The following is a 26,590-nucleotide window of genomic DNA, read 5'->3' on the forward strand; positions in this document are numbered from 1 at the left end:
TGGTTGACGTTGGACTTCTGATGGGAAGCTCGTGAGATCAAATCGACTCATCCCTATGCTGCCACTGTTGGGCCCTTCAGCAAGACCCTTAAACTGCTCAGGTGTAAAAATTATATTATTGTGGATAAGGGTGTCTGGCAAATGCTATGAATGTAAGTAACTAATGTAACTTAAGACTCCTGAGTTCCTGAAATATTTATTTACATTTATGGGATTTGGCAGACTCCCGAATCAAGAGCAACATACAACTGAGCAGTCGAGGGCCTTGCTCAAGGGCCCAACAGTGGCAGCTAGGTGTTTTTTTTTTATTTAGAACTCACAGGAGATAATGATTAACAGAGAGCGAGTTCGCTCGTGATTTTCATAATTCATAACAATCAGCCGCGGAACACGTTTCCTTATTTATTACCTCCGCTCTTCATTTTCAGTCTCCATTCAGGGTCAGGTAGAATGGAATAGTGACAAGACAAAGAGGTTCTCCGAGTTCTCTGTGAAAAAATATGTCGGATGGAATAATGGGTTCAGTATGCATACTTTGAAGGAAACCATATGAAAGGGGCCAGACAAAGAACCTTCTGTGTTCCAATAGCGGTGCGACCACACCCCCTTCACCCCCCTTTCCCTCCGTCCCAGAGAGAGGGGACGAGCCGGAGTGAAACACTGAGAGAGAATGAAACAGAGGATGAGAGAATGAGAGAGCGATGGAAAGAGAGAATCGAGAGTGACGGGGAGGAGAACAGGAGGAGGGTCTGGAAAGCTGCCTTACGCATATGCACACACACACACCCACGCACACACTCATACACACACACTTCCACACTGGGAAGCCCAGGAGAGTACAGGTGAGTCTCAGGTCTCCTTTGGTCAGGATGTATTTGTGGTGATTGCTCCACAGCTTCCTGGATCACCTGGAGAACTTTAGAGGCTATTTATTGAATGGAACCAGTTGGAAAGTGTGTGTGTGTGTGTGTGTGTGTGTGTGTGTGTGTGTGTGTGTGTGTATGTGTGTGAGTGTGTGAGTGTTTGCCGTCTCATAAATATTTCACCATCTCATCTCATAGAGGCTCTTTCTAGAGTTAAATGAGTTCTTGCTGTTTCACGACGTTTCACAGATCATTGATAATCTGGTGTTGTGTGTCATTTACTGTTTGTGTTTTTTCCCAGGACAAAACCAACATATTTGTGTGTGTGTGTGTGTGTGTTTTGCATGTTTCTTGTGAAATCCCTGTGAAAATTAACAAGTTTCGTTTGTGTTGAGAGTGTGTGTGAGTAAGTGTGTGTGACTTAGTGTGCATGTGTGTGTGTGTTTGTGTATATGGGTGTGTGTGAGAAAGAGACAGTTGGCTCGGTGCCCCTCCTCCAGTCAGTCAAAAGCACTAGATATTGTATATGTGCTTGTGGTGTATATGTGCAGCTTCATATGTACAAGTGTGTGTGTGTGTGTGTGTGTGTGTGTGTGTGTGTGTGTGTGTGTGGAAAGCAGAGGTGGGAAGTGATGAAGTACAAATACTTCCTTACTGTACTTTAGTAGGTTTTTCGGGTATCAGTTCTTTACTTCACTGATTATACTTTGGACAACTTTTTATTTTCTCTCATCACATTTTTAAACCAGACTCGTTACTTTAGTTTGAATCTATTTGGTGACACGATTAATATTTTTTCTTCTCATTGCGCAGCTTTTTTAATCTCCCGCTGGTATCATTTCCTGTCTCTCTCACACCACAGACGTAGACTAGTTTACAAAGCTCACGATAAGCAGACAGAAGACAGTAAGACGTCTGGGGTTAACGTGGATGAGACAGAGGGAGTCAGTGATGAAAACATGACTGAGAACAGACACATTCCTGATCACCTGATCATCATCATCTTCTCTCTGCTTGTGTTCTACAGTACAGACCAAAAGTTTGGACACACCTTCTCATTCAAAGAGTTTTCTTTATTTTCATGACTATGAAAATTGTAGATTCACACTGAAGGCATCAAAACTATGAATTAACACATGTGGAATTATATATGGAATTATATACATAACAAAAAAGTGTGAAACAACTGAAAAATGTCATATTCTAGGTTCTTCAAAGTAGCCACCTTTTGCTTTGATTACTGCTTTGCACACTCTTGGCATTCTCTTGATGAGCTTCAAGAGGTAGTCACCTGAAATGGTCTTCCAACAGTCTTGAAGGAGTTCCCCGAGAGATGCTTGGCACTTGTTGGCCCTTTTGCCTTCACTCTGCGGTCCAGCTCACCCCTAAACCATCTCGATTGGGTTCAGGTCCGGTGACTGTGGAGGCCAGGTCATCTGGTGCAGCACCCCATCACTCTCCTTCTTGGTCAAATAGCCCTTGATGCCTTCAGTGTGACTCTACAACTTTCATAGTCATGAAAATAAAGAAAACTCTTTGAATGAGAAGGTGTGTCCAAACTTTTGGTCTGTACTGTATATGGTGGTTGTTCCTTCCATTAGATAACAAAAATAAAATAATATTTTGTATTAATGTCCAAGTGACACTAAAACAGGTAGTAGTTTAATGGCTACTTTTTACTCTTTACTCTGAGCCCAAACCTCTTTACTTTAACTTGAAAAATTGTAGTCAGTACTTTATCTTTTACCAAAGTATTTAAAAATGAGTATCTGTACTTCTACTTGAGTAAAGGATGTGTGTAATTTTACCACCTCTGGTAGACAGAATGCCTCTCAGGTCAATAAGAACCAGGTACAATAGAATCTTGACTGTGTGTGTGTGTGTGTGTGGGTGTGTGTGTGTGTGTGTGTGTGTGTGTAACAGTAGAGTCACTAAAGCATATCTTAGCAGCCATAATGACTTAAACAGCAGGCAGACGGTCCACTGAGCATCTGTCTCCGCTTCATATCATCTTTATCCTGTTCTTCTGACCCTGATTTTAACCCTTTTAGGTGTTAAAGTGTTTTCCTAAATACAGTAAAAGACAAAGGTTGGATTTCAGAAAGAAATTTCAAAGTACTGAAATAAGGGGAATATTGTTGCGCTTAGCGATTTCAGACTCAGATGGCCGTAGAGTGAAGAGGTGTAATTCAAGTACTGATGTAGGTGAGAAGGTGAGGAGTCAGTGATCACATTCATCCCAATGGTGTTCTATAGGTTTGAAGTTCTACAGCAGGAGATCTTCCACTCCAACCCATGTAAAGCAGATCTTCATGGAGCTGGATTTGTGCACTGTGAATTGTCTTGCTGGAACAGGTTTGGGTCTCCTAGTTGATGCTCCATGCTCTAAAGACGTCCTGTGTGCCTCCTACTTTGGGGAAGAACCACATATGGGTAGAAAAGTGATGTGTTCCAAAAGTATTTTGGCCATTATGTTTGGGTTCACTGGTAACACAGTGTTTTAAGAATGAATGGCAAAAAATATCTATCACAGTCAAATCTATAGATATAGTATAGTGTCTGGTTAAAAGTATTTGGACAACTGGTTTTTCCATCGGTATGTGGTAAAGACACAATTTTAGGACGTCTTTAGATGTGGAAGCATAAAATATTCCCTTCAGTTTAACTAGGAGACCCATATGACTCTAACATGACAATGCCCCTGTGCACAAAGCCAGCTGCATGAAGATATTCTTTACATGGGATGGGTACAGTGGAAGATCTCCTGTTATAGAGCTCCAACCCTATTGAACATGAATGAATGTTCATGAACAGTGACTGAACCCCAGACCTTCTCACCTACATCAGTACCTGACTTTACTCACAACCGTGAGGTGGAAGGAACCTCCACAAAATTGAAGGGAACATCTTTCCAGAAGAATTGAGCTTATTATAATGGAAATTGGGAACTAATGTGGAATGGGATGTTTAAAAAGAAGCATCTAATGGTCAGGTGTACACAGATAAACAACTGTCAAGGGTGTCCACATTGTACACATATTTGACAGCGTAAATTCCTGGTTCTTTGTGTCCTTGTGTTTGCCTTCAGGGTAGCATGTAGCATCGCCAGGAAGCTTTTTCAGAAGTCTGGAGCACAGCGCTTTTGGTTATCTGTCACCATCACCGACAAGCCGAGGCACGCGGGTTATCATGAGCTCTCTGAACATTACCGGCAAGGAATGCCAGCTCTGCCGAGTAACCCCCAAATTATTTTTTGAGGCATTTACAGGTGTTTGAAAGGGGCTTTTTTTGTGTGTGTGTGTGTGTGTGTGTGTGTGTGTGTGTGTGTGTGTGTGTGTGTGTGTGAGGGATGAGAGACTCATTGTGAATGACTAAATGGGATCCAAGCCCAGCAGGCTGTAATGGATCTAGGAGATTAAAACAAAGTCAACCCTCTTCTATCTCATCTCATCTCACACACACAAACACACACACACACACACACACACCCTACACTGTAACATATACCATTAATGTCAGGCAACAGAACGGAAACAAATATAAAGGAGCATAAAATCAGACTCCAAATCATTAGCTGCAGTTAATGGGCTTGTACAGGCGGAGCCCCAGTTATACGAGTGTGTGAATTAAAAAACAAATAGCCGGAGAGCAAACAGCTTAGCTCACCGCACAGACATGTATTTTTTTGCTTCGCAGAAAAAACCCAGATAAGGTTCATACACACTCGCTACAGGCTTTTAAGATGAGTAATCGCATCCACTATACCTTATCGCCTTCATGAATCGTCCTGATACAAGAACTTTGAGAAAAACACGAACACTGCAGGTGCGCTTTTTAATGCGCTTAAGGATCAACAGATTGAAGATTCAATATCGGGTCAAGTTTTCCAACGAGTTCACACAGGGGATACAGGGAATGAGATACAGTATATGAACAAAAAATAGTGGGATAACTGATTTTCCAGCTGTATGTGGTTCTTTCTCAAACTGTTTCCAGTATAAGATTACTTTGGGTGCTCTGGCATGAATTTTTCCCTTTGCTTGAATTAAAGACTCAAACCTGTTCCAGCATGACAATGTCCTTGTGCACAAAACCAGCGTTTTCAAGATTTACATTTACATTTATTGCAATTGACAGACGCCTTTATCCAAAGAGGCTTTTATACAACTAAGTAGCTATGGGGTTAAAGGCCTTGCTCTAAAACCCATGAGTGGCAGCTTGGTGTGGCTGGGATTTAAAATCATGCCATTCGGATCCATTGTAGAATGCAAATGGGGAATGGGGAATGGGATGTTCAAAAAGAAGCACATACCAAACATAGATAGATAGATAGATAGATAGATAGATAGATAGATAGATAGATAGATAGATAGATAGATAGATAGATAGATAGATAGGCAGATAGGCAGATAGGCAGATAGGGGAGAGAGAAACACAGACAGACAGACAGACAGACAGACAGACAGAGAGAAAGACAGACAGATAGATAGATAGATAGATAGATAGATAGATAGATAGATAGATAGATAGATAGATAGATAGATAGATAGATAGATAGATAGATAGACAGACAGACGGACGGACGGACGGACGGACGGACGGACGGACGGATAGATAGAGAGAGAGAAACACAGACAGACAGACAGACAGACAGACAGACAGACAGACAGATAGATAGATAGATAGATAGACAGACAGACAGACAGACAGACAGACAGACAGACTGACAGACATATGTCTGACAGTATGTTTATGTTCAAAAAGAAACACACCCATCCTATGATCAGGTGTACACTTCTCTGTAGTTTTTATACAGGGTGTCCAAAAAAAAAAAAAACAAGAACCAATGGGAATACACTGAGTAAACACTGAATATTGATCTGAAAACTGCTGCCGTCTCACATATCCAGGGTCTCCAGGGTTACTGCGTATGTGGCGTTTGGGTTACATGGTACCCTATAGTTTCTTCAGGGTTCTCAGGTTTCCTACAACATGTCAGTAGGTAAACTGGCAATACGAAAGTGCGAATGAGGGCGTGAAGTCAGTGTGAGTGTTTTTCCAGTCAGCGTATTCCTATTCACACACAGTGTTTCCAGGATAGATTTAGAATTTAGTACAATCCTGATCCTCATAACAGGAATACTCTACATGTTGTTATAGATCAGAAGGTGATGTGATACAGAGTGTCTCATGTAAGAAAAATCCAAAATTATTTTTTTTGTGGGTTTGGCTTCTACAGACTGGAAGTTTATTAAAGGGTTTTTTAGGAAGCTATTTGGAAGACTGAAGGAAACCAGAGAGCCCTGATGAAACCCGTCAAAATTGTACATGATAACCCAAAGTCAGGAAAAGTCAGGCTCAAACCAGAAACCCTGGAGAAATGGAGATTATATTGTTGAAGTCATAGGAATACAAACAGTGGTCCAAATAGATACAAAGCATGAGTGAAGTTCCACATTTGCTAACAAATCTGTCTAATTCTCAATGGTTGCAACGTTCAGCATAAAGCTCTGAAAGAGAAAAAAAAATCTTGATACAAGATTTCTGATTTTGGGTCCCTTTTTGACGAGTTGTAGGCACAAAGTAATAAACATACATAGCTGTCATCTCCGCTTCTGTCTCCTGAAAGCTTATCTTGAATTTGAACCCCATTGTTTAAACCCCATTGTGTAACCCTTGCTTCGATTGTCATTTGCTTCAGGAATAAAAACACCAAGAGGTGCTCTGATGCTGTTGTGAAAAGCTGCATTAACTTCACTCTCTCCCATATGGTGTTAGCTTAAAGTGCTTTTAACAGGCTGTGAAAAGAGGTGAGCATGACAAATGTCATCTCCGTAACACCGTGGTCTCAGGCTCAGGTTCAACAGGATACAGGAGACCATAGTGCAGGTTAGAGGTCATTTTACGCCCTGTGGATTGTTTTCTTTTCTTTTCTTTTTCCCTTTAACTTGAATCTCTGTATCTAAATGCATAGTTTTGAGGCTTACGAAAAGTCAAAAGGCTTTTTTTTGCCACATTCTTGGGACGAGTTCAGGTTTTTCTGATTCGAAACCCTCCCTGCTTTCATGATAAGGAACGAAGCTTTGTCATGTTTCTGTCTTTAATTGGGTAGTTCCTTTTGACACCCTTTCCTTCTCCTTGCTATTAATCTGAGAGGAAACGGCTGTTGTATTGTACGTCTATTACACGAGTAGGAAATTCGTTCCATTCTTTCCACTGGGGGAAAAAAAACGGAGGGAGTGGTGATCCGTTTTAGTTTGATGTGAAGCTAAGCAATATTTGCCCCACCCATCTAATAATGCTTCCTGATACATGATGTACTATCGCTTTCTGAGTCTAAATGCTCATTTCCCTTTCTGTTTTAGGTGGAAGTGGAGTAGAGGGAACCCGAGTTGAGGTCAAGTCTGGAAAAACCATCTGCTTTGGTCTGCTTTGTCTCATTGGACCCAACAGAACAAATAAACTCAACACTGAAGCCCCTCACTGAGATTTCGATCAGTAATGTGAGAATAGAGAAGGACTGCTACAGCAAGTCGTTATTTCAAATCGAAAACATAATGTCTAAAGAACAATAAATCCTCGTCGGAAGGTGAATTATTTGAACGGCGACGTGACCTTTTCCGATGAATAGCACTTTCATGCTCGAATGAAAGTATAGCGAGTTACAGTACGCCACCGGTTTTCTTTTTTAAAACGTTGTCAGTGTGGGTGTCTTGCTAGAAAACCAAGACCTGCCTGGTGGAGATTGTGATAAACTCAGGAAAAGTGCTCGGGGACAAACAAACCCGGAGAGGAGCGTGGATGGTGTTTCAGCTTTTACCGGATCTGCAGCGGAGCTCATCGCATGTTGTGAAATCACTTTGGCTGTCGTCCAGGGTGCATCTGAAGGAATCCCCCTGGAGTTTAGGTTGAATTGGAGTCAAATGTGTGGCACCGAAAGTAAAAGCACATCTCTGGCATGCTGCTTGAAGGATTAAGAGCTGACTCCATTTGTTACTCTGTGATTCTGATTTTTGTTTTTTGGTTCGACAAGAAAAGCAGGACTTCTGCTCAAACCCTCCCTTCTGGCCCTTTCAGCCAACCATAACTTGAAGAAAAAAAAAAACATTACTTAAGCACAGACGCGCAGGAAAACTGGACCTCTGAACCAAAAGACTTTGCTTGCGTAATCCCTTGACGTAATCACTCCAAAGCACAGAGATGGAAAGAGGACATGACCCCATCAAGAGAGGGATCAGCTGGACTGGACAAAGTACCACGACCCATGCTGCCACCATCTTGGATGAGACTGGAACCAAGTCCTGGGACAAGGAGGAGCACAGCTGGGTCAAAGCGAAGCCTCTACTGATCTCCAGCTCTGGTGACCTGGTGCAGAAAACAAGTAAATATTTACTTCAGTTTCTTGTTTATTACCTCACAGATGGCCAGCTTGCAACAAGACAGCATGTCTTTGTAAACCATTACAGTCTGGGGTTAAAACCTTTGCAAATCCATGTTGTTTTAAGGACAGAATACAGTATGTAGGACATCGTCCTCCACTGCACACTGGAGGAATCTTTAATAGCCATCAGTGCATTTATTTCAGTTGCAATTTTGGTGTAGCGACTGCTGTTCCCCCTCGTATTACAGAAAGGGGGGTCATTTCTGATCAAACTGGCGCATTGGAGTAAATTATGGCTGGTTTGTTAGTGCAGAAGTCCATTTGCTTTTCCTTAATTATACTATATATGTAGCACATGATAAAAAAGGGACCATAACTAATTAAAATAACTTTTAGTCCAGAAAGTTTGGTAGTATTTAGATGTCAGTCATGTTATATACACTGTATGGCCACCTACAGGTGGAGCTTCATAAATATGGGACATGGGATGCCAAAACCCATCTCTCCTTCTGTCTCTCTATGTCTTTTTTTCTTCTCTCTTCTTGTGCCTCTCTTTCCTCTCTTTCCCCTCTATGTCTTCTCTTTCCTCTCTCTCTCTTCTCTTGCCTCTCTCTCTGCTTTCTTGTCTCTCTTTCACTTCTGTCTCACTCCCTTGCTTTTCGCTCTCTATTTCTTCTCCCTCCTGTCTCTCTCTTTCTCCTTTCTCTCCTCCTGTCTCTCTTTCTTCTCTCTCTTCTCTCCTGTCTCACTTTCTCCTCTCCTCTCTTTCCTTTTCTTCCATCTTCTCTTTTTCACATTCTCCTCTGTTTCACTACTGCCATCTGTCTCTTTCTTTCCAATTCTGTGTATCTCTATCCTCTCCTGTATCTCTTTCTCCTCTCCTCTCTCTTTCTCCTCTGTCTAACTGTCTCTCTCTCTTTTTTCCTTTCTCTCCTCATTTCTCTCCTCTTCTTTCTTCTCTCCCATTTCTTTTTCTCCTCTGCTCCTATCTCTTTTTCTCATCTCTCTCCTCCTCCGTCTCTTTTTCTCTTCTGTCTCACTTTGATGTTTCCCCCTTTAACATCAGAGAAAAATGAAACAGTCCGGTGCTAGATACGTTCCTACAGTTGGATGGATATCATTATAAGAAAAAAAATGTCTCATTTGTGGTTGACAGGAATGTGGACAGAGAACAGATCACCGGCCCCACACCCTCGCCGGTCAAACTTCAGAGTGTGTTAAATATTAACATCTGTTTCCTTGTGGCCAAAAAAGGCCCATTTTCTTTAACGTAATGCCGTAATGGCCCTCGCTAGCTCTATTTCTCTTTCTGTCTTTCCTGCTGACCATCATTCGAGATCTGAAACGAGTTATCTGGAAGGAATAATGATCAGCAACTGCAGATGAACACTGACCCTCGTAACGTTTACTCTCACGTGGGTGTTGTGGAGATGAGAAAGCTTTAAAATCAAGCCTGCGTTCTGTAGATGTTGTGCAGCTGTGATTGGCAGATGTTGTATTTCCGTCATGTGATCATTGGTGAGTGGGATGTGAAGATGATCGTCTCGTGGTCCAAAGAAGTTTACAGTCCTTCACCACCGTTCCTCATTCTATATAAAAGAATATGTTTCCATCATGTTAGCCGTGTCACATTGCGTGTGCACGAGGAAATTAAAACCATTTTAAGACTAGTTCTCCAACAGGTGGCAGCACAAGGCTGCACGCGCAGTCACAGGGAGTACCGACCTTCATAAGTCAGTGTGCCAAAAGACATCGTCCTGTGTACGTTACCACGTACTATCCTGTCACTGATCTCTCTTTACACGAGTTTCAACATGATCTCACTTCCGCACCCACCCTACTCACCAGACTAGGCTCCTGTGGACTTCGGGCCTCTTCCCAAACAAGAAATTCCGGCTCAGTGGTTGCCGTTTTGACACCATTGCAGAGATCCAGCGCAAATCACAGAAGGTGCTTGACACGTTTTAAAAAAAAGAATTCCAGGACACATTCCACAAGTGGCAGGAACGCTGGGATCGATGTATTGCTGTGGGCGGGGACTATTTTGAAGGTGATTGTGTGTACACATAGTTAAATAAAGTACTTTCTTGTAAACAGAGTTAGCCTCAAAACGTTGCATTTCTCAGTTGAGTCTCGTGCATGATCAAGTTTTTTAAACACCTGAAAAAGACCTGAGATTTAGTGCTGTGCTTCGGCGCTCTACACTTTGCGTTCGCACCGAAAAACAACCCAACCTGGAAACCTGGCTTGAACCGAACGTGTCTATAAGTAATGTATTTCTAATTAGAATTCATACCACTCATAAGTGGAATGGACCAGAGGAACCGAGTCTGTTTTTATAAGCGAGCCCTCGCACATCTGTGAATTACATGTTAGATTAAAAAAAACGCAGAAAACATGGCGACATCTGATTCACAGCTGCATCGTCTGAATTTAGACTCATTAAAATAGGGTAGGAAACGCATTGGGAAAACCCTTCGTTCTTGCACAAACACACACATGCATGTGGAATCCTGTGGGAGTAGGTCTGGTGAAGGACAACATCCGACAGGATCATCTGACCTCTGATCCTTAGCCCTTGGGCAGCAGCGAGAGGAGAGTTCTCCCTCCACCCACATTCTAGACTGAGTTCTGCACCACTGCCTAAGGCTCACCAAGTTCCCTCTTTTCATCACTAAATCTCTCTCTCTCTCTCTCTCTTTCTGTTTTTCTCTCTCCCTCGCTTACTCTTATACATTCCCACTCTTCACAGCGTTCTTACTTATCATCACTTTGTCTCAGATGTCCTCACAGAAGTCTCTACTATCACTTTTGTGGTTCCTCTCTGTTTCTCTTTCTTTATCTCTCTCTCTCTCTCTCTCTCTCTCTCTCTTTCTGTCTCTCCACCAGAGGAGGGGGTTCCTTTCCACTTACTGAAAGCCATCAAGTGGCATGGAGTTAAACAACTAATGACTGCAAACAGCTGCTATTCAGTCTGTTAAGCTCTTTTCTCTGGTAGCTTCAGACAGGAACATTAACCCTCAATACCTCAATTGTAGAGTTGCATTAAATCTAATGTTCTGTAGATTAACTCAAATAAACCCGCTCCCACAGCCAAATCTATACTCTAATTTGAATAATCTTAATCCCACACCCAACTCTAAACCCTAACACAAATATTCCCACACCCAACTTTAAATTGTAACATGAATAATCTCAATCTCACACCCAACGCTTAGCCCTAACACAAATAATCTTAATTCCACACCCAAATTGAAACCCTACCATGGATGATCTCAATCCCACACTGACCTCTAAACCCAAATACAAATAATCTCATACCCACACCCAAATCTAAACCCTAAAACAAATAAAATCAATCCCACTCTAAATCCTAACACAAATTATCCCAGACCCAACTCTCAACCCTAACGTTAACAATCCTAATCCCACACCCAATTGTAAACCCTAACACAAATGATCCCAGACCCAACTCTAAACCCCAATATGAATAATTTTAATCTCACACCCAACTCTAAATTCTAACACAAATAATCCTAGACCCAACTCTAAACCCTAATTTGAATAATCTTAATTCCACACCCAATTTTTAACCTAACCTGAATTATCCCAATCCCACACCAAGTTCTAAACCCTAACTCCCAATATACTCCTAATCCCAAATTCTACTCCAAACAAATAATCCCAATCCCTTTACATTGCAACTCATAATTCCAATTCCTACTCCGAAACAAATAATCTGAACCCAAATAATATCATCTGCAACACCAATAATCTCAATCCCGAATCATACCATGAGTTTGCTAATCCCAGTTTCAAAATCGCATTTTGATTTTGAGCAGTTTATATTTTATTGTTATACAGTTGACCCACAGGACATGACTCATGACGTGTTGTCCAAATTGCTGAGCTCTGATCGAACATGCTTGTGTTCATTCCAGTTTTAACTAATAATCCGTCCCGGTGTTGTGAAATTAGAGTCAAATCCCAAACAGCGTTTTGTTCCCTGCATAATCGGAGTACGTAAAATTGGATGGAGCGACGTCAAGCAGCCTACGTAGGGCACTAAGTTTGAAGGAAGGGGCGCATTTGAGGACCAGTGAGAGACCATTAAAAACAGCTGAACAGCAGAGAGAGGAAACACGAGCCGGGCTCGAGCGCTGAAAGAGGGCGTGAGCTGAGTCGCGAGCGCACTTAAGAACTGCGATCTAACCAGACACGGGGCAGAGTACAGAGAGAAAGAGAGAGGGAACACAAGGAGTCTGGTAAGGGAAATCAATGTTTGTTTGTTTGTTTGTTTGTCTCTGTAATATCGGATAGTTATTTGGATTGTTGGTGTGCACAGAAGGAAATAAAAAGTTAATTGTAGCCAGTTCATAAGTTTAGAGAGATTTCTGCTCCTCTGTTATGTAATAAACGTGTTATAAAGGGACTTCTGTTTCATTTATTTAATTAAAAAAACAGTGTTCGATTTAAATTTTTCTGTCAGCTGAAGTGTTGATAGTCGTGTGTGTGCAGTCAGAGTAGAAGTATGAAAGATGAACTGAAGCTCTGATGCTCTGGAGATGTAAAAGTGTGTTTTTGTTTGCTGAACATGATGTTATTTTTCATGTTCATGCAGCTGTCTGTCTGTCTGTCTGTCTGTCTTCTACATGTCTATGTGTCTTTTTGTCAGTCTCTCTAAATGTCTACCTGTCTTCCCATCTATTGGTCTGTCTGTCTGTCTGTCTGTCTGTCTGTCGTTCTATCACTTTGCCCTTTAATCTGTCTGTCTTTTCCAGTAAATCTGTAAATATGTCTGCTTAATTGTCTGTCTGTGTGCATGTTTCTTTCTTAATCTGGCTGTCTGTCTTCTGTCGGTCTGTCCATATCTCTCTGTCCCTGTCTCCCAGCCTGTCTATCTGTCTGCCTGCTTATCTGTCTGTCTGTTTGTCTCAGTCAGGCTGTTTCTCTACCCATCTATTTGCCCGTCTGTCTGTCAGCCGTCTGTCTGTCAGCCAGCCTGTCTGTCTGTCTGTCTATTTCTCTGTCTGCCTGCATGTCTGTCTATTTATCTGTCTGTCCGTTTCCCTGTCATTCGGTGATACTACTGCCTATCTGTCTCTTTTTCTGTCTGTCTGTCTGTCTGTCTGTCTGTCTGTCTAATTGTCTATTGCTCTGTTTGTTTGTTTTCCTCTTTCTGTCTCTCTCTTATTTTCTCTGTGTATCCATCTGTTTGTCAATCTCCCCATATGTGTTTATTCTTCCGGTCTCTCATTTATCCATCTGTCTTACTTATCTCTCTCTCTCTCTCTCTCTCTCTCTCTCTCTCTCTCTCTCTGAGTGAGAATATAAAATGTCAGTCCCCTCATTTCTCTTTCTTTCATCTCTCCTTTTTATGTTACATTCCAACATTATCTTACATTCCTGCTGTGGTCCTTCGTTCTTTTGGTTTGTTGTTTTTCCTATATATCACTCTGTCCACCTCTTTCTCTTTTTCCATTTCTTTTTTTTCTTCCGGTCTCAGATTTCTCGTCTTTTTTTCCTTCTCTCACTCTTTCGATTTATGGTGTTTATCTGTTCATCTCTATCTCTTAGCACTTTCTTATCTCTTTCTTCCTTTTGCTCAATCCCTTTCTCCTCCTTTCCTACTTTAATCTATTATTTTCCTCTTTCATAACTCCTGTCTTTATCTCTCTTTCTCTCTTCTGTGCTTCCATCAATCCCTCTCTCTCCTCTCAGTACAAATCTGAGACCTCTTAAATTTTTTTCCTTCTGTCAGTTTTTTGGTCTTTTTTGTGACTCACATTTTTATCCGTTACTTTCCCCCTTCTTTCTTTTAATTCGGCTGTCTGCACTTTATATAAAATTTTCCTTCTCTCACTCTTTCCCTGTTGCATGCTTTGCTTTGACTGTTTGTCTGTGTGTGTGTGTGTGTGTGTGTGTGTGTGTGTGTGTGTGTGTGTGTGTGTGTGTGTGGTTGTTTAGTAGTGTGTATTGATATAAGCACTAAATTATTCTTTAAAGTCTGTGAGGAAAGAATTAGACCCACAACTCTACCTCTTTATCATGTGACATAACTCAGGGTTTTTTTTCTTGGACAAATGGAGACACTCTCACTCCATTCTGACAAACATCCAGTTTAGGGGTTTGAGGGATGAAAGCTTCACCTCCCACAGAGCCACAGGCATGCACAGTTAGAGCTGTGTAAAGGAAACAGACTGCGTTTGCGCTGAAGTGTTTAATAACACGTAAATCCTCAAAAAAGTCTTCAGTCACTCGTGAGGTCTCTCACAGCGTTCTGCAGTTCAAATGGTGACCAGGCCTGGAAAAATAAAATAAAAATATTCCCAAGGTGCCTATTTGATTGAAATGTATTTATTTGTTTGCTTGTTTGATTATTTATTTGTTTATTTTTTTATTCATTATTTAATTTTTTTTGTAAAAACATTATTAAATAATAATAATAATAATAATAACATTAATAATAATAATAATAATAATAATAATAATAATATAAAGAATAATAATTTAAAGATATTTTCAATGATTTGATTTAATTGTAATCTATTTATTGGTTTATATATTTGTTTGTTTATTTATGTAAAAAATAAGTAAAAAATAATATAATATAAATGAATAATAATAATTATGTGATTAGGAATATTAATAATAATAATAATAATAATAATAATAATAATAATAATAACAATAATAATAATATAAAGCTATTTTCAAAGTTTCTATTTGATTTAAATAAATAAATAGTTATGTTTATTTTATTTACTTATTTATTAACATCATTTACATTTTAATTTACTTATTATTAATTATTATTTTTACTTATATTTTAATTATTAATATTATTAATGTTAATTATATGGATAATAATGATAATGATGATAATAAATATAATAAAGCTGAAACAGTGAAAAGACTAGAGGCAATAAATATATACAAATAAAAACAAAGTGATGAAATGTGATATGCAACTGTAGGATAAAAGTATTATTATGTATGCATATAAGCTATTATTATTATTATTATTATTATTATTATTATTGTGATTGTTGCTGTTAAATAATAGAAATAAGAAGCTAAAATATAGAAAAGACCGTAGAAAGTAAATAAATAAGTAAAAAAAAAAAAATCTAATAAGCAAAATAAAATCATGTAAGATGCCATTGTATGAGTATGTATACTTTTGCACATATATAAAATAAATTAATATTCAGTCTTCTTTATACGTTTTTAAATAAATAAATAAACAACAACAATAATAATAGTAACAATAATAATAATAATAATAATAATAATTATTATTATTATTATTATTATTATTATTATGATAATGTACAACTGTAAGATTGGGCTCCACAGTAAATTTCAGTTTTAATCCTGTTGATTTTCCTCCCAGAGGTAAAGGATTGAGGAATTAGGCGAATAGTGGTAAAGCAGGAAGGTATCATAGAGCAGTGGTAGAGGATAGAGGGAGCGTGTTGCAGTGGTAGAGGATGGAGGGATCATGGAACAGTGGTAGAACATAGCGGGAATAGTGTGCAATGGTAGAGGACAGCAGGATTATGAAACAATGAAGCCAAAAGTTTTATAAATTGAACACGGACTCTTAAGATAATGTTGAGCTGGATAAGATAATAGGTCAAAAGCCATAATAGGTCAAAGCCATAATAGGTCAAAAGGAATTTTGAGTGCAGTGTTTGTTGTTTAAAGAAGTGTCAGGACACTGGGGCAGCTGGGTAAATGTGTAAGGCCGTAGTGTTAGAGAGTGAATGCCACAGGCCTAAGCGGGGAGATTTCTCGGCAGCTCAGGAATGCAGAGTGAGGGAGCCAGGGCCACGAGCTAAAAGAAATACTTTGTGTAGCGTGGAATGGCAGCTCTTAAGGGCGCCTTGACAATAAAACCCCTGCCATATTTAACAGAAAGCTAGCCGTCTGATGTCCCTCTTTGCCAAGATATTAACACTGGCTCGTAACCTCTTGCGATGTTGCTATTCAATTTGGAGTTTAGTTTGGAATGGCTGTACAAGACAGTAATCATTTTTTATTAAATAGTTAAATCCTATTCAAGATACACAAAAACGTTTTTCTTAAATGTACTTCTTTCTGGGAAACAAGGGTCAAAGTGTAGAAGTTGGCAATGTTTTGACAGTTCTTTAAAAACCTGAGGTGTGGCCACCAAGTGTTGTTATGTTACAGCCAATCAGGTTTAGGATACAGGACATAAGCAAGCTATGCAAAATGCTGCTTGAGTTGTGTTAATGTTAGAACCGCTCCAGTAATGGCTTTTTATTGGGAGTATACCCTTTCAGGCATAACATTATGACATAACATTATGGCAGGTAAAGTTAATAGCACTGATTATCTCTTCATTCATCCTAAGAGTTAATGTTAGAAGCAAGAAAAATGGGTGAGCGTAAGGATTTGAGTGAGTTTGACAAGGGCCAAATTGTGATGGCTAGAGGACTGGGTCAAAGCATCTCCAAAACTGCATATCTTGCGGTGTGTTCCCAGTCTGCAGTGTTCAGTATCTATCAAATATGGTCCATGGAAGGATTAATGAACCGGTGACAGGGTCATGGGTGACCAATGCTCATTAAGGCATGTGGGGAGCAAAAGGCTGGTCCGTGTGGTCCAATTCAACAGACCAGCTCATGTTTGCTCAAATTGCTGCATTGCAGAAAGGGGACCAACACAATATTAGGCAGGTGGTCAAAATGTCATGCCTGATCAGTGGCCATTAAGTTATGCCTGGTCTGTGTACACACATAATAAAAAAAAATAATGGTATAATTTTTAATGGTAGGTTTTAGTTGCATCTTTTGCCAAATTTGGTGTTTTGTATCAGCTCATTGTCCAAGCAATGTGTAGTGGAAGGTAGTTACTAAAATTGTCTTTATCATACTGAGAAACTTGCTGTGAGGGCTTGCTATTAGAATGTCCCATATGACTGAAATACAGACAAATCTCAAATTCTCCTGACAGTAATGAGAGAATAATGAAAATAAAGTCAGCGTAGGAGTCCTGAGGCCTCCATCAGAGACACACTAATGCAAAACAGGACAAGCCAGGGTATGTATCACGCTGGTTTGATGCAGTTTGAAAGCAGCTAATCAGAACCACATGCTGCAGGAACAATTATATGGGTTTTAAAATAATATACAGCTCACCAGGATCGTGAATAGTCAATGTTTGATGGTTGACAGTGAGCTGGACATTTACAAGCTTTGCTGAGCAACACCTCACACAAAACTCCTTGTTAACTGAAATAACCCGATCCCTAGCAGTAACTTTGTATTTGGACTGGACCATGTGCCTCAGGCAGAAGTGGTGAAGTCATTAGAGAAACACAGTTTAACATCTTATTTTCTTTGCTCCTCTGTAATTGCAGATCTTGGCCGGAGTGCCAGTTTGTCAGAGAAGGAGCTGAAAGAAGCGAGGACGCGAAGTCAGATCATTGCCACACAACTGACTGTGCCGTCGAACTGCAAATCCCGAGGTGTCCAGCTTTTCAACCGTCGCAGAGAAAGAGTAAATGCCTTTACATTCACAAGTGTTGGTGGAGGAGAAGAAGGAAGCCACGAAGAGCCCTGCGATGAACTTGAGTCTCCTTCTCCAAGCACATTAACATGGAACAAGGAGTGCTCAACTGAGAGCCGGATCAAAGATTTTAAACACAGAAGAAGCGAAACGCAGCTCCAGTGGCCGACTACCGTAATAACCAGCAAGGGACATAAAATGGAGGGGGCAGTGGAGGTGGCAAATGAAGTGGGAGATAGAGTGGAAGAGAGACATTTTCTCCCTGTAATTGATAATGACAAGGATGAAGAAATTCCTGAGCATGAAGAGGCAGGGAAGGATGTCACCTTTGAGAGTGACAACAGTCCTGTTGTTCCTAATCCTAACCAAGAAAGACAGCAGGATGTACAGCTAACTAGGGCATATGAAAGCCCTCTGGAGGCTCTCAAAGCCATCCAAAATGGAAACCACAGCACTAAGACCAACAGCAAAGTAGACAACTCAGCAACAAAGCAGTCAACCATCACAAACAGGACAGCTCGACCCTTTTTCTCCCCTGTTGAGGTAACCTCGACTGAAGCCATTCACTCTCCAGATATCCCTCTGACCCCAGCTTACTCCACTTCTCCGCCTCCAGCTCAGTATGACCCAACTGCTACTACATATTCTAAACAAGAACCTCTAACATTTGTTAAACCAGCTTTTTCAGTGTCCTCCAGACAAGTGTTTTCTCCTCCACCTCCAGCTCCTTCATACCCAACCCCACCTCTTCCCAGCTACATGAGCCTACCTCCATCTATCCCATCTGATCCTCCTCCACTGTCAGCAATGTCTCCTCCACCATCACCTGCCTACTATACTCCCTTAACCATACCAAGCTCCACATATGCCAACCAACTAATGGCTGACAGGAGGACAGTGACGCCCAATCGCACAGGTATCCTAGAAGAAGGCAGAGGTAGACGATCTAACCGCAAGTCAATGTTTACGTTTCAAGAGAAACCAAAATTATCTCCAAATCCCGAACTCTTGTCTTTGGTCCAGACTACAGATGAAAAGAAAAAAAGCAGAGGTCAGGAAACACATCAGGAAGAGGAGCAGCTGGCTCTAGGAGCAGAGGCTTCTAACTTCTTGGTCAAGGATGAAAGTGGTGTGGAAGAAGCTTTAGTTCCAGAGTGGGCATCGACACTAAAAAGCTCCAGAACTCAACCCAGGGTAGAGCACAAACTCGAGCAAGCCCTGTCTAGTGCATCTGGCAAAGGAGCAGAGTTGTTTGCCAAACGCCAATCCAGAATGGAGAAATATGTTCATGAAAATGCAGAGGGATTACGATCACCTTCTCCAACCACCTCCCTGCCTCCCTCTTGGGTGTATCCATCAAACATGCCCGGCCGTGTCAAGGCTATCATCAATGCCTCCAACATCACTGCAGAGATTTCCAAGACTTTCCAAGCCCAGCAGGTTACACAGAAAAAGAACACCCCAGCAAAGTTACCAGTACCACCTCCAGTTCAAGAGAATCCAACCTTGGAGAATGGCTGCACCAGAGTGGAAATGGAGCTGTCCCGGCACAAGCCTTACCAAATCAACTCATCGCTGTTCATTCTCAACCCAACCAAGGACCCTAAAAGCACTCTTCCCAGAGCAGCACCACCTCCCAAATCTGTGGTTATGGGATCGTCGTACCCCCGTCAGACCTCTCTTCCATCCACGCCTATCCCAAGCCAGTATGACTCGCATGCCTACAGGTCAGCACATTGCTTCTCCCCACCCATGATGCCTCTCAATTCGGTGAGCAGACGAGTGACCTCACCTATGTCTGATGCAGCGCCTGAACGTGTCACTTCTCCACGGTCATCCATGCAAGCTCCCAAGCCCACCTTCTCTACTAAGAAAGCTGGAATTACCCCACAGGTGTGGAAGCCAGTTTTTTTCTTCTAGTCTATTTTAATTCTTCCAGACCTTTCCCTGCTTTTATTCGCTCTGTATTCTCAACAGACTAAAGTAAAACATGCACTGAGGCATAACAGGGAAAAAATGATCTCCTTTTATAGTTTGAGGTGATGAGCAGGCAGAAAAAATGTCATGAGTGGTTCCAAGAAAACGAAACAGCTATAAACGCTATAGATTATTTTCACACTGACACAGTTTATTATTCTCTCCAGGCTCCCAAGATTCCTTCGGCCCTTGATTAAATGACGAATTGTGTTCAGTTATAGTTTATTTTTCCCAGTTTGGCATGGCGAAGCAATAACCGCCAGGTGGTCTGCTGAGAAAAACATAAGGCTTGGCCACCAAAAGGCTATTTCAAGTCTGGACTATTGTGCTCAGTAAATTTGCATCCTATTTTAGGACGTGCCATTAAATAAAGTCTGGGTAGTTCCATCAGTTTAATTTACATATATTTTAGATGGCAGTAACTTTTCTTGCTCTTTTCTTCAAGATTTTGGGGTCAGCTTAAGTCTGCTAGGTTCATCTAAAGCACTTGAGCAGATGGTGCTTCTGATCTACAGCACACAGACATGAAGGAAAGGAGGAACAAGCATTCTCCCTTAAAATTCTCTTAACTGTATACTTGTAATTATGTTGTGTGGTTGCTTGTGAAATGTAGCTTCAGGATGACAGTTTTGGTCAAGTTTTAATAATGCAATGAAGCAATAATTCCATATAAAGTTTATTTCTGCATGTTTATATGACCCTTGGGCAGACTGAGTGTAGTCTTGCAAGATCAAAGCAAAACGGTTTTTTGGTTTTAGGATGATTTGAGGTACAGTGTGCAGTTTCGGTTCTTTTTTTGTATTATTTTTCTTTATTTCACTGTTTCCTAATGTTCCCTTTTCCTTTCACTTGGATTAAAGCATCACCCAATCTCCACTTTGTGGATTCTTTGTTCTTTTCACACTCTTTTAAATCTTATTTCTGTTATTTCTTGCTGTTTTGTACTTCCATGGGAGAGAACCCTATAAAAAAACTATATAAAAACCACAAAAGAATTAACTATTTTAACAAATATATCACACAAACACACACACACACACACACACACACACTCCCTCATCTAGCATGCCATCTTGCTTGCCATCTGTCCAGAGAAAAAAACTATTTAAAGGCTTACAATTTAATTTCAATATATAGAATAAGTTTTCAGTCATAGCTCTTCAAGACAAGTAACAAGAATAGCACTTGAGAAGAACTACTGAACTTCCACTCAACACAAGCCAACCCCTGGCCTTAATCTTATACTCTGTAAATGTCTTAAGGAGGTGAAAGCCTACCCAACAGACTCTTCAGAGCAAATGAATATCTCAGCAAAGGTTGGTTACATTGGCTGTCTGCATGCTAGTAACCTGACGTGGACATGCAGGATCACTTTGCAAGGAGAAAAAAACTGAAGATTGTAAAATAAATAGAGCCTGCTATATTTACCCAGAAGGCTTCAGATGTCTTGCATTTTGAATGGCTTAATGGATCTACAGAGTGTATAATTAGGGCTGCTTAATCCTATTTTGAAACTTTCAAGCATGGTTTTTCATTGGCATGTAAATAATGCTGTATTTGACTTCGTATTGTTTGCTATTTTTATGTATAATGTTAAACATAGTCTCTAGTTAGTTTATCAAGCCCTGCATGAGTTCAGTGAGTTGTTTTAAGAAGGAAAAGTACTAAATTGCACATAGCAGAGGAAGCCCTGATTATGCTTAATATTTATTAGGCAAACTGCTCCCCATTCTACCTCTTGATTGCTGTGGTATTTGCTTTCACCAAATTACTAAATTAAACTGTTTTTGGTCTCACTTGCATGTTCATTTATGTCTGGAAAAAAAAAACATCAGAATTACATATTTATACTGACGATGACTGTATTTTTTACCGCCAGGGCAAGGAAGACTCTTTGGTTGTGTCACACATCAACAGCCCCAGCAGCCCAGTGCCTTGGACACCGAACCTGTTTCGCCGCCACAGCAGCACAGATAAATCTCCAGGTGCAGGGTGGACCCCCATTAGCCAGCACAGCTCTCTGGTTACCTCGCCACCACCCAGAACCATCCATATCCCAATCAACTCTGTTGCCTCTTCACCACCAGCAAAGACGATCCATAATTCCACGACTTGCTCCCCAATCTCTGGCTCCATTCATAACCCGGTCACTTCCTCTCCTACACCACGTTCTATCCATAACCCCATAAGCCCTCCCCCAAACCCAAGACACTTCAATAGCCCAGTCACTTCATCCACAAATACACAGTCAATGAGCTCCTCCCCATCACCAAAACCCTATAAAAGTTCTGTCGCCATCATTTCATTGTCCAAGCCCACGAATATCCATACTGCCACCACTCCTGTATCTCCACCTTGGGAAACCAGGGGCCAATCCCCCATCCCTCTTCAAGACACCAAGGCCAATCACCGCCTTATAGCTAAGAACATCATCAATGCAGCCAAGCGCAAGAACAGCCTATCGCCCAGGGCTCTAAGTGGCCATGGTCTTCTTATGTCTCCAGTAAGCAGTACCATTTTGCCCTTTGAGACAAAACCTCAGAGTCCCTTTCAGTCTCGAGCTCTAGGTGCCCAGTCACCCACGTTCACAAGCCCCCCGGCCACCCCCACACAACTGGTCCGGTCTCCCCTGCGTCTCTACACCTCTCGATCACTTACTGATTCGGATGCCTCACTGGAATCGGAGGATTCTGGAATGCGTTCCCCTGGGGTCCGGAGCTATAACACTTGCCCTCGTGGCTGGTCTGGAAGCTTGAGGCTCAAAAGAGGTGCAATGTCAGAAGACCTGTAGGTTGGAGAACTAAAAATGGACTTTGGGCTCATGGACCATTCAATAAACCACAACAGTGGTCATTTGCCAATTTTCTGACCTATTTAACTATAGACTTTTACACTTGATTTAGCTACAACATCTGCTTATGCTTTTTTTTTTTATCATTCACAATGTTGGAAATGTTTTCATGGAAGGGATTACACAGATTCTGGAGTGGGTGTCTAAATGACTGACTTTCTTATAAGACAAATGTTCCAGACATGGGTTAGAACTAAGCACATAGGCCAATCATTACGGTTGGTGACCACCAGACAATCCAGAATGGGTAATATAAAGATCTGCAATTTAGGGACCACATTTAATAAGCAGACAAATGGACTTACCTATCTATGGACCATAGGAATGGACTACAATCAATGAATAGTTGGAAGAATGGACACCAAATTGAGAAATCTCAGAGATGGATTTGAGAATGGACTGTAACCTATATATCCAAAAGAATGAATAAGAGCTAAAACTACAATTTAGAAATACTTGAGAATGGACAAAATGCACTATAATCAAAGGATTCTAGAGTATACTCAGTAGACGGGACTACAATCTTGGGACTCATTGAGAATGGACATTAGACTGGCCTACAAACATGGGAGTCTCATGTAAATCAGACCCTTGAATGGACAAAAGCCAAGGGATCCTTAAGAATAATCCATAGACTGGACTACAATTTTGAAGGATCATAGAGATTGGACATTAGCCTGGCTTACAAACATGGTATTCTATGGAATTGACTGTGGACTGGACTACAAATCCAGGATCACAGACAAAAGGATTAACGTATGAACTAGTAATCACAGAGATTGTTAAGAGAATTGTCTTCAAAATGGAGCAAGACTCCCTCCAGTTTTATCCCTCTCATTCCAAAGTGGCCTTTATGTTCTGAATGTAACGCTGGGGGAGTTTAGGGTTTAATCAAGGCTCATGTTGTGGGATGTAAACCTGCTTGGATTTATGAAGCAAAAATGAAAAACAAGTGGTATTCAGTCTAAGTTTGTTCTTTTTCTGCTCTGCCAGACCGGATTCCATTCCATCATTCTTGGTAATGGGAACGAGTGGAACCAGGTTCATCTGTTCAGTAAACCAAACATTCATCTGTTCAGTAAAAACAAAGCCTAGGACTGGCACTGGATCCCTCTTCTTTTATTGCCTTTCACCTGACTGTTGGACATAATACATATTGCATCTACTTGGATATGTTTAACCAGAGACTTCCAAAGGATGCTGGTGACCAAAGAAATGTTTGACCCGCAAGTACCTTCGAAGCAGTGTTATATCGATTTCAATTTCATTGACTTTTTTTTTCTTGATCAGTGTTGTTTTGGGGTCATTGTAATGCTAAGGTATGTTGCTTGCTGCCAGGGTTTGTGGTTTGGATTGATACAAAATGACTCGAATAGGTAAAAGTCCTGAGTGTTTTGTTAATTTGAACTGAGCAGGGTTTAATAGCATTGTTGATGGCTATGAATTTTATGTGCTATAATAGCAGTACCATAATTGCTAGCTGGCTTTGAAACACTTTGAATTCCTAACCTGGGCTTTTGGGGAACAGTAATATATATTAACTACCTAAAGGATAAATTGTGGATTGAATCTAATCCACAGTTTGGTGTGTAAAGACTTTGGTGGAAGTGCAATTAGTGGAAAGTAGAGATGTGTCCAGAATGAGGCATGTTGGACTTAGGGGACTTGGAAATACAGCAAATGCGTTGATTTATTCCAGTTATAAAGTTATTTCCATTTTAGGATGCAGAGGTACCTTATTGGCACACTTTGATGGGAAGAATATGAGATCCGAGGAAAGATTTGCATTCACCCGAGCAACTTTGCTTTCACAATAGAGCGGTTTGGTTTTGGAGTTTGGTCTATAAAAAGTCTAAACCTATAGGCAGTGGTTAAGTCAATGCATGGTTTAAAGGCATCTTTGGCTACCAAGGGAAGTGGTAGCTCACTGGTTAAGCTATTGAACTTTGAATTGGAAGGTTGCGATTTCCATACCACTGAGTTGTCAGTGCTGGTCCCCTGAGCAAGGCCCCCCCACCCTCAGCTGCTCACTTGTGTAAACATTGGGTTAATTTAAGTCACTCTGGATAAGGGCATCTGCCAAATGCTGCAAAACTTATATGACAGCAATTTTTCACTCTTGAAAAGTAAGCAAAGGCTCCTGTCATCTACATATTGCAGTTTGGTGAGGCTGAAATTTAAACTCTTGACCTAATCAATGTCTTTACCATTGAGTTACCGCTTCCCTTTTAATGCAGCTGCATGCAGATCGCACAGATGATGCTGTGCAAATATGGAAAGAACAGGTTTTCTGAGAGAACGCAAATATCTTTGGGGGAGGACAAAAAAAAGTTGCGAGCGAATGCAAATGTTCGTGCGAGAACTAAAAAAAATGGAAAAGAGCACGCAAAAAATGAGCGAGAGAATGCGAATGTTTGAAGAGAAAGGACACAAAAGCATAGTGATGCAGATATCTTTGTGAGAGAATGCAAAAGATTGCGAGGGAATGCAAATCTGATTATACTAACCATCACCATGTGCCCATAGGGGGATCTACAGAGGAAATAGTGAAGTAATGGAAGAAAAAGTAATGGCAGTTATAGATTGCACTCACAGGTGGACAAATTATTTATTAATTTGCTCAGATGTGTAAAGGCTCAAGTGGGCTGCCCTCAAAGCCAAGAAGTGTCTAATAATGTGATGCAATTGCGTATGGCCCGCTAGTTAGCTAGTTAGCTAGTTATGTCAGTGACTCCATACTTAGTGAAGTAAACGATTATATCTAATAATATACACTATATGGACTATAGATTGTGGACACCTGACAATAGGATTCATATGTGCTATTTAAACATCCCATTCCACATTTACTGGGTTTCCCGGGAGATTTTTCATTAGATTTTTTTATAGATAGATTTATAAATTTGTAGCCATTCATACGTCCACAAGGGTGTTAATAGATTTAGGTACTGACTGTTGTACGTGAGGTGAGGCGGCTTGGGGTGCAGTCACTGTTCCAATTCATCCTAAATCTGTTTAGTAGGGTTTATACCTCTATAGCAGGAGATCTTCCACTCCAATCCATGTATCTTCATGGTGCTGGCTTTGTGCACAGGGGCGTTGTAATGCTGGAACAAATTTTATGTTCCAGCATCCAAAGACATCCTGTCGCATCGCGTGCCTCTGTCTTTATAGTAACAGTTTGTGGAGGAACAACATATGGAAGGAAAAGTCAGGTGTCCACATTCTTTTTGATTTTTTGCGATACTCAAGGCTACTTTTTGCACTTTTCTAACACTCTAAAGCATCACATCCAGAGCAAATCGTAACACTGTTTCTTTAAATTACATCGGTTTGAGCTCTGCCCCGTATCCGTAGCGATAAGAGACAAACGATACCTCCAGAGGTGTGAAACATTCCGTATCGACTGGACGTCAAATCCCATGGAGGATTCCATTCCAACACATGCAGAAGTGATTCTTGTCATGGAGTCGTGACACTCTATATTGGTACATCAGCAGATTACTGCCTCGTCACTTAACACATTATGCCCTGAGTGACAGGAACACCGGCGGCACCTTGGACCAGAAAACCGTCTTAGCTTTTCAATCCAACCCCAGCTCATATTCATATGCACTTCTTCTAGCAGTTAGTGTTTATTACATACGGCTTTTTTTTTTTACTTTGGTATTATGGATACACAACCAGCATTTTTGCTCTTATAAATGATGTGTAATTTATAAATAATAAAAAAAACAAAAAACAAAAATGTCAACAGGCGTACATTTTCTTTATTTGCCTTTGAATCATCGTACTTTTTTGTGTAGTAATGATAGTAATTAAACCTATCTATCTATCTATCTATCTATCTATCTATCTATCTATCTATCTATCTATCTATCTATCTATCTATCTATCTATCTATCTATCTATCTATCTATCTATATATCTATCTGTCTGTCTGTCTGTCTGTCTGTCTGCATGCGTATCTATCTATCTATC

At 40.6% G+C, this 26,590-nt stretch overlaps 1 protein-coding gene across 1 annotated transcript; it reads left to right on the forward strand.

Annotated features, from left to right (window-relative positions):
* Window positions 1-679: 679 nt before the first annotated feature.
* Window positions 680-26,363, forward strand: LOC124392295 (synaptopodin). Its single transcript, XM_046859116.1, has 4 exons — window positions 680-842; window positions 7,229-8,244; window positions 17,633-19,674; window positions 21,638-26,363. Exons 2-4 carry the CDS (start codon window positions 8,064-8,066, stop codon window positions 22,547-22,549), a joined length of 3,135 nt encoding a protein of 1,044 aa, XP_046715072.1. The 5' UTR covers window positions 680-842; window positions 7,229-8,063; the 3' UTR covers window positions 22,550-26,363.
* The last annotated feature ends 227 nt before the right edge of the window (window positions 26,364-26,590 follow it).

The sequence above is a fragment of the Silurus meridionalis genome, chromosome 10 (assembly GCF_014805685.1).
Source record: "Silurus meridionalis isolate SWU-2019-XX chromosome 10, ASM1480568v1, whole genome shotgun sequence".
Taxonomy (NCBI): Eukaryota; Metazoa; Chordata; class Actinopteri; order Siluriformes; family Siluridae; genus Silurus; species Silurus meridionalis.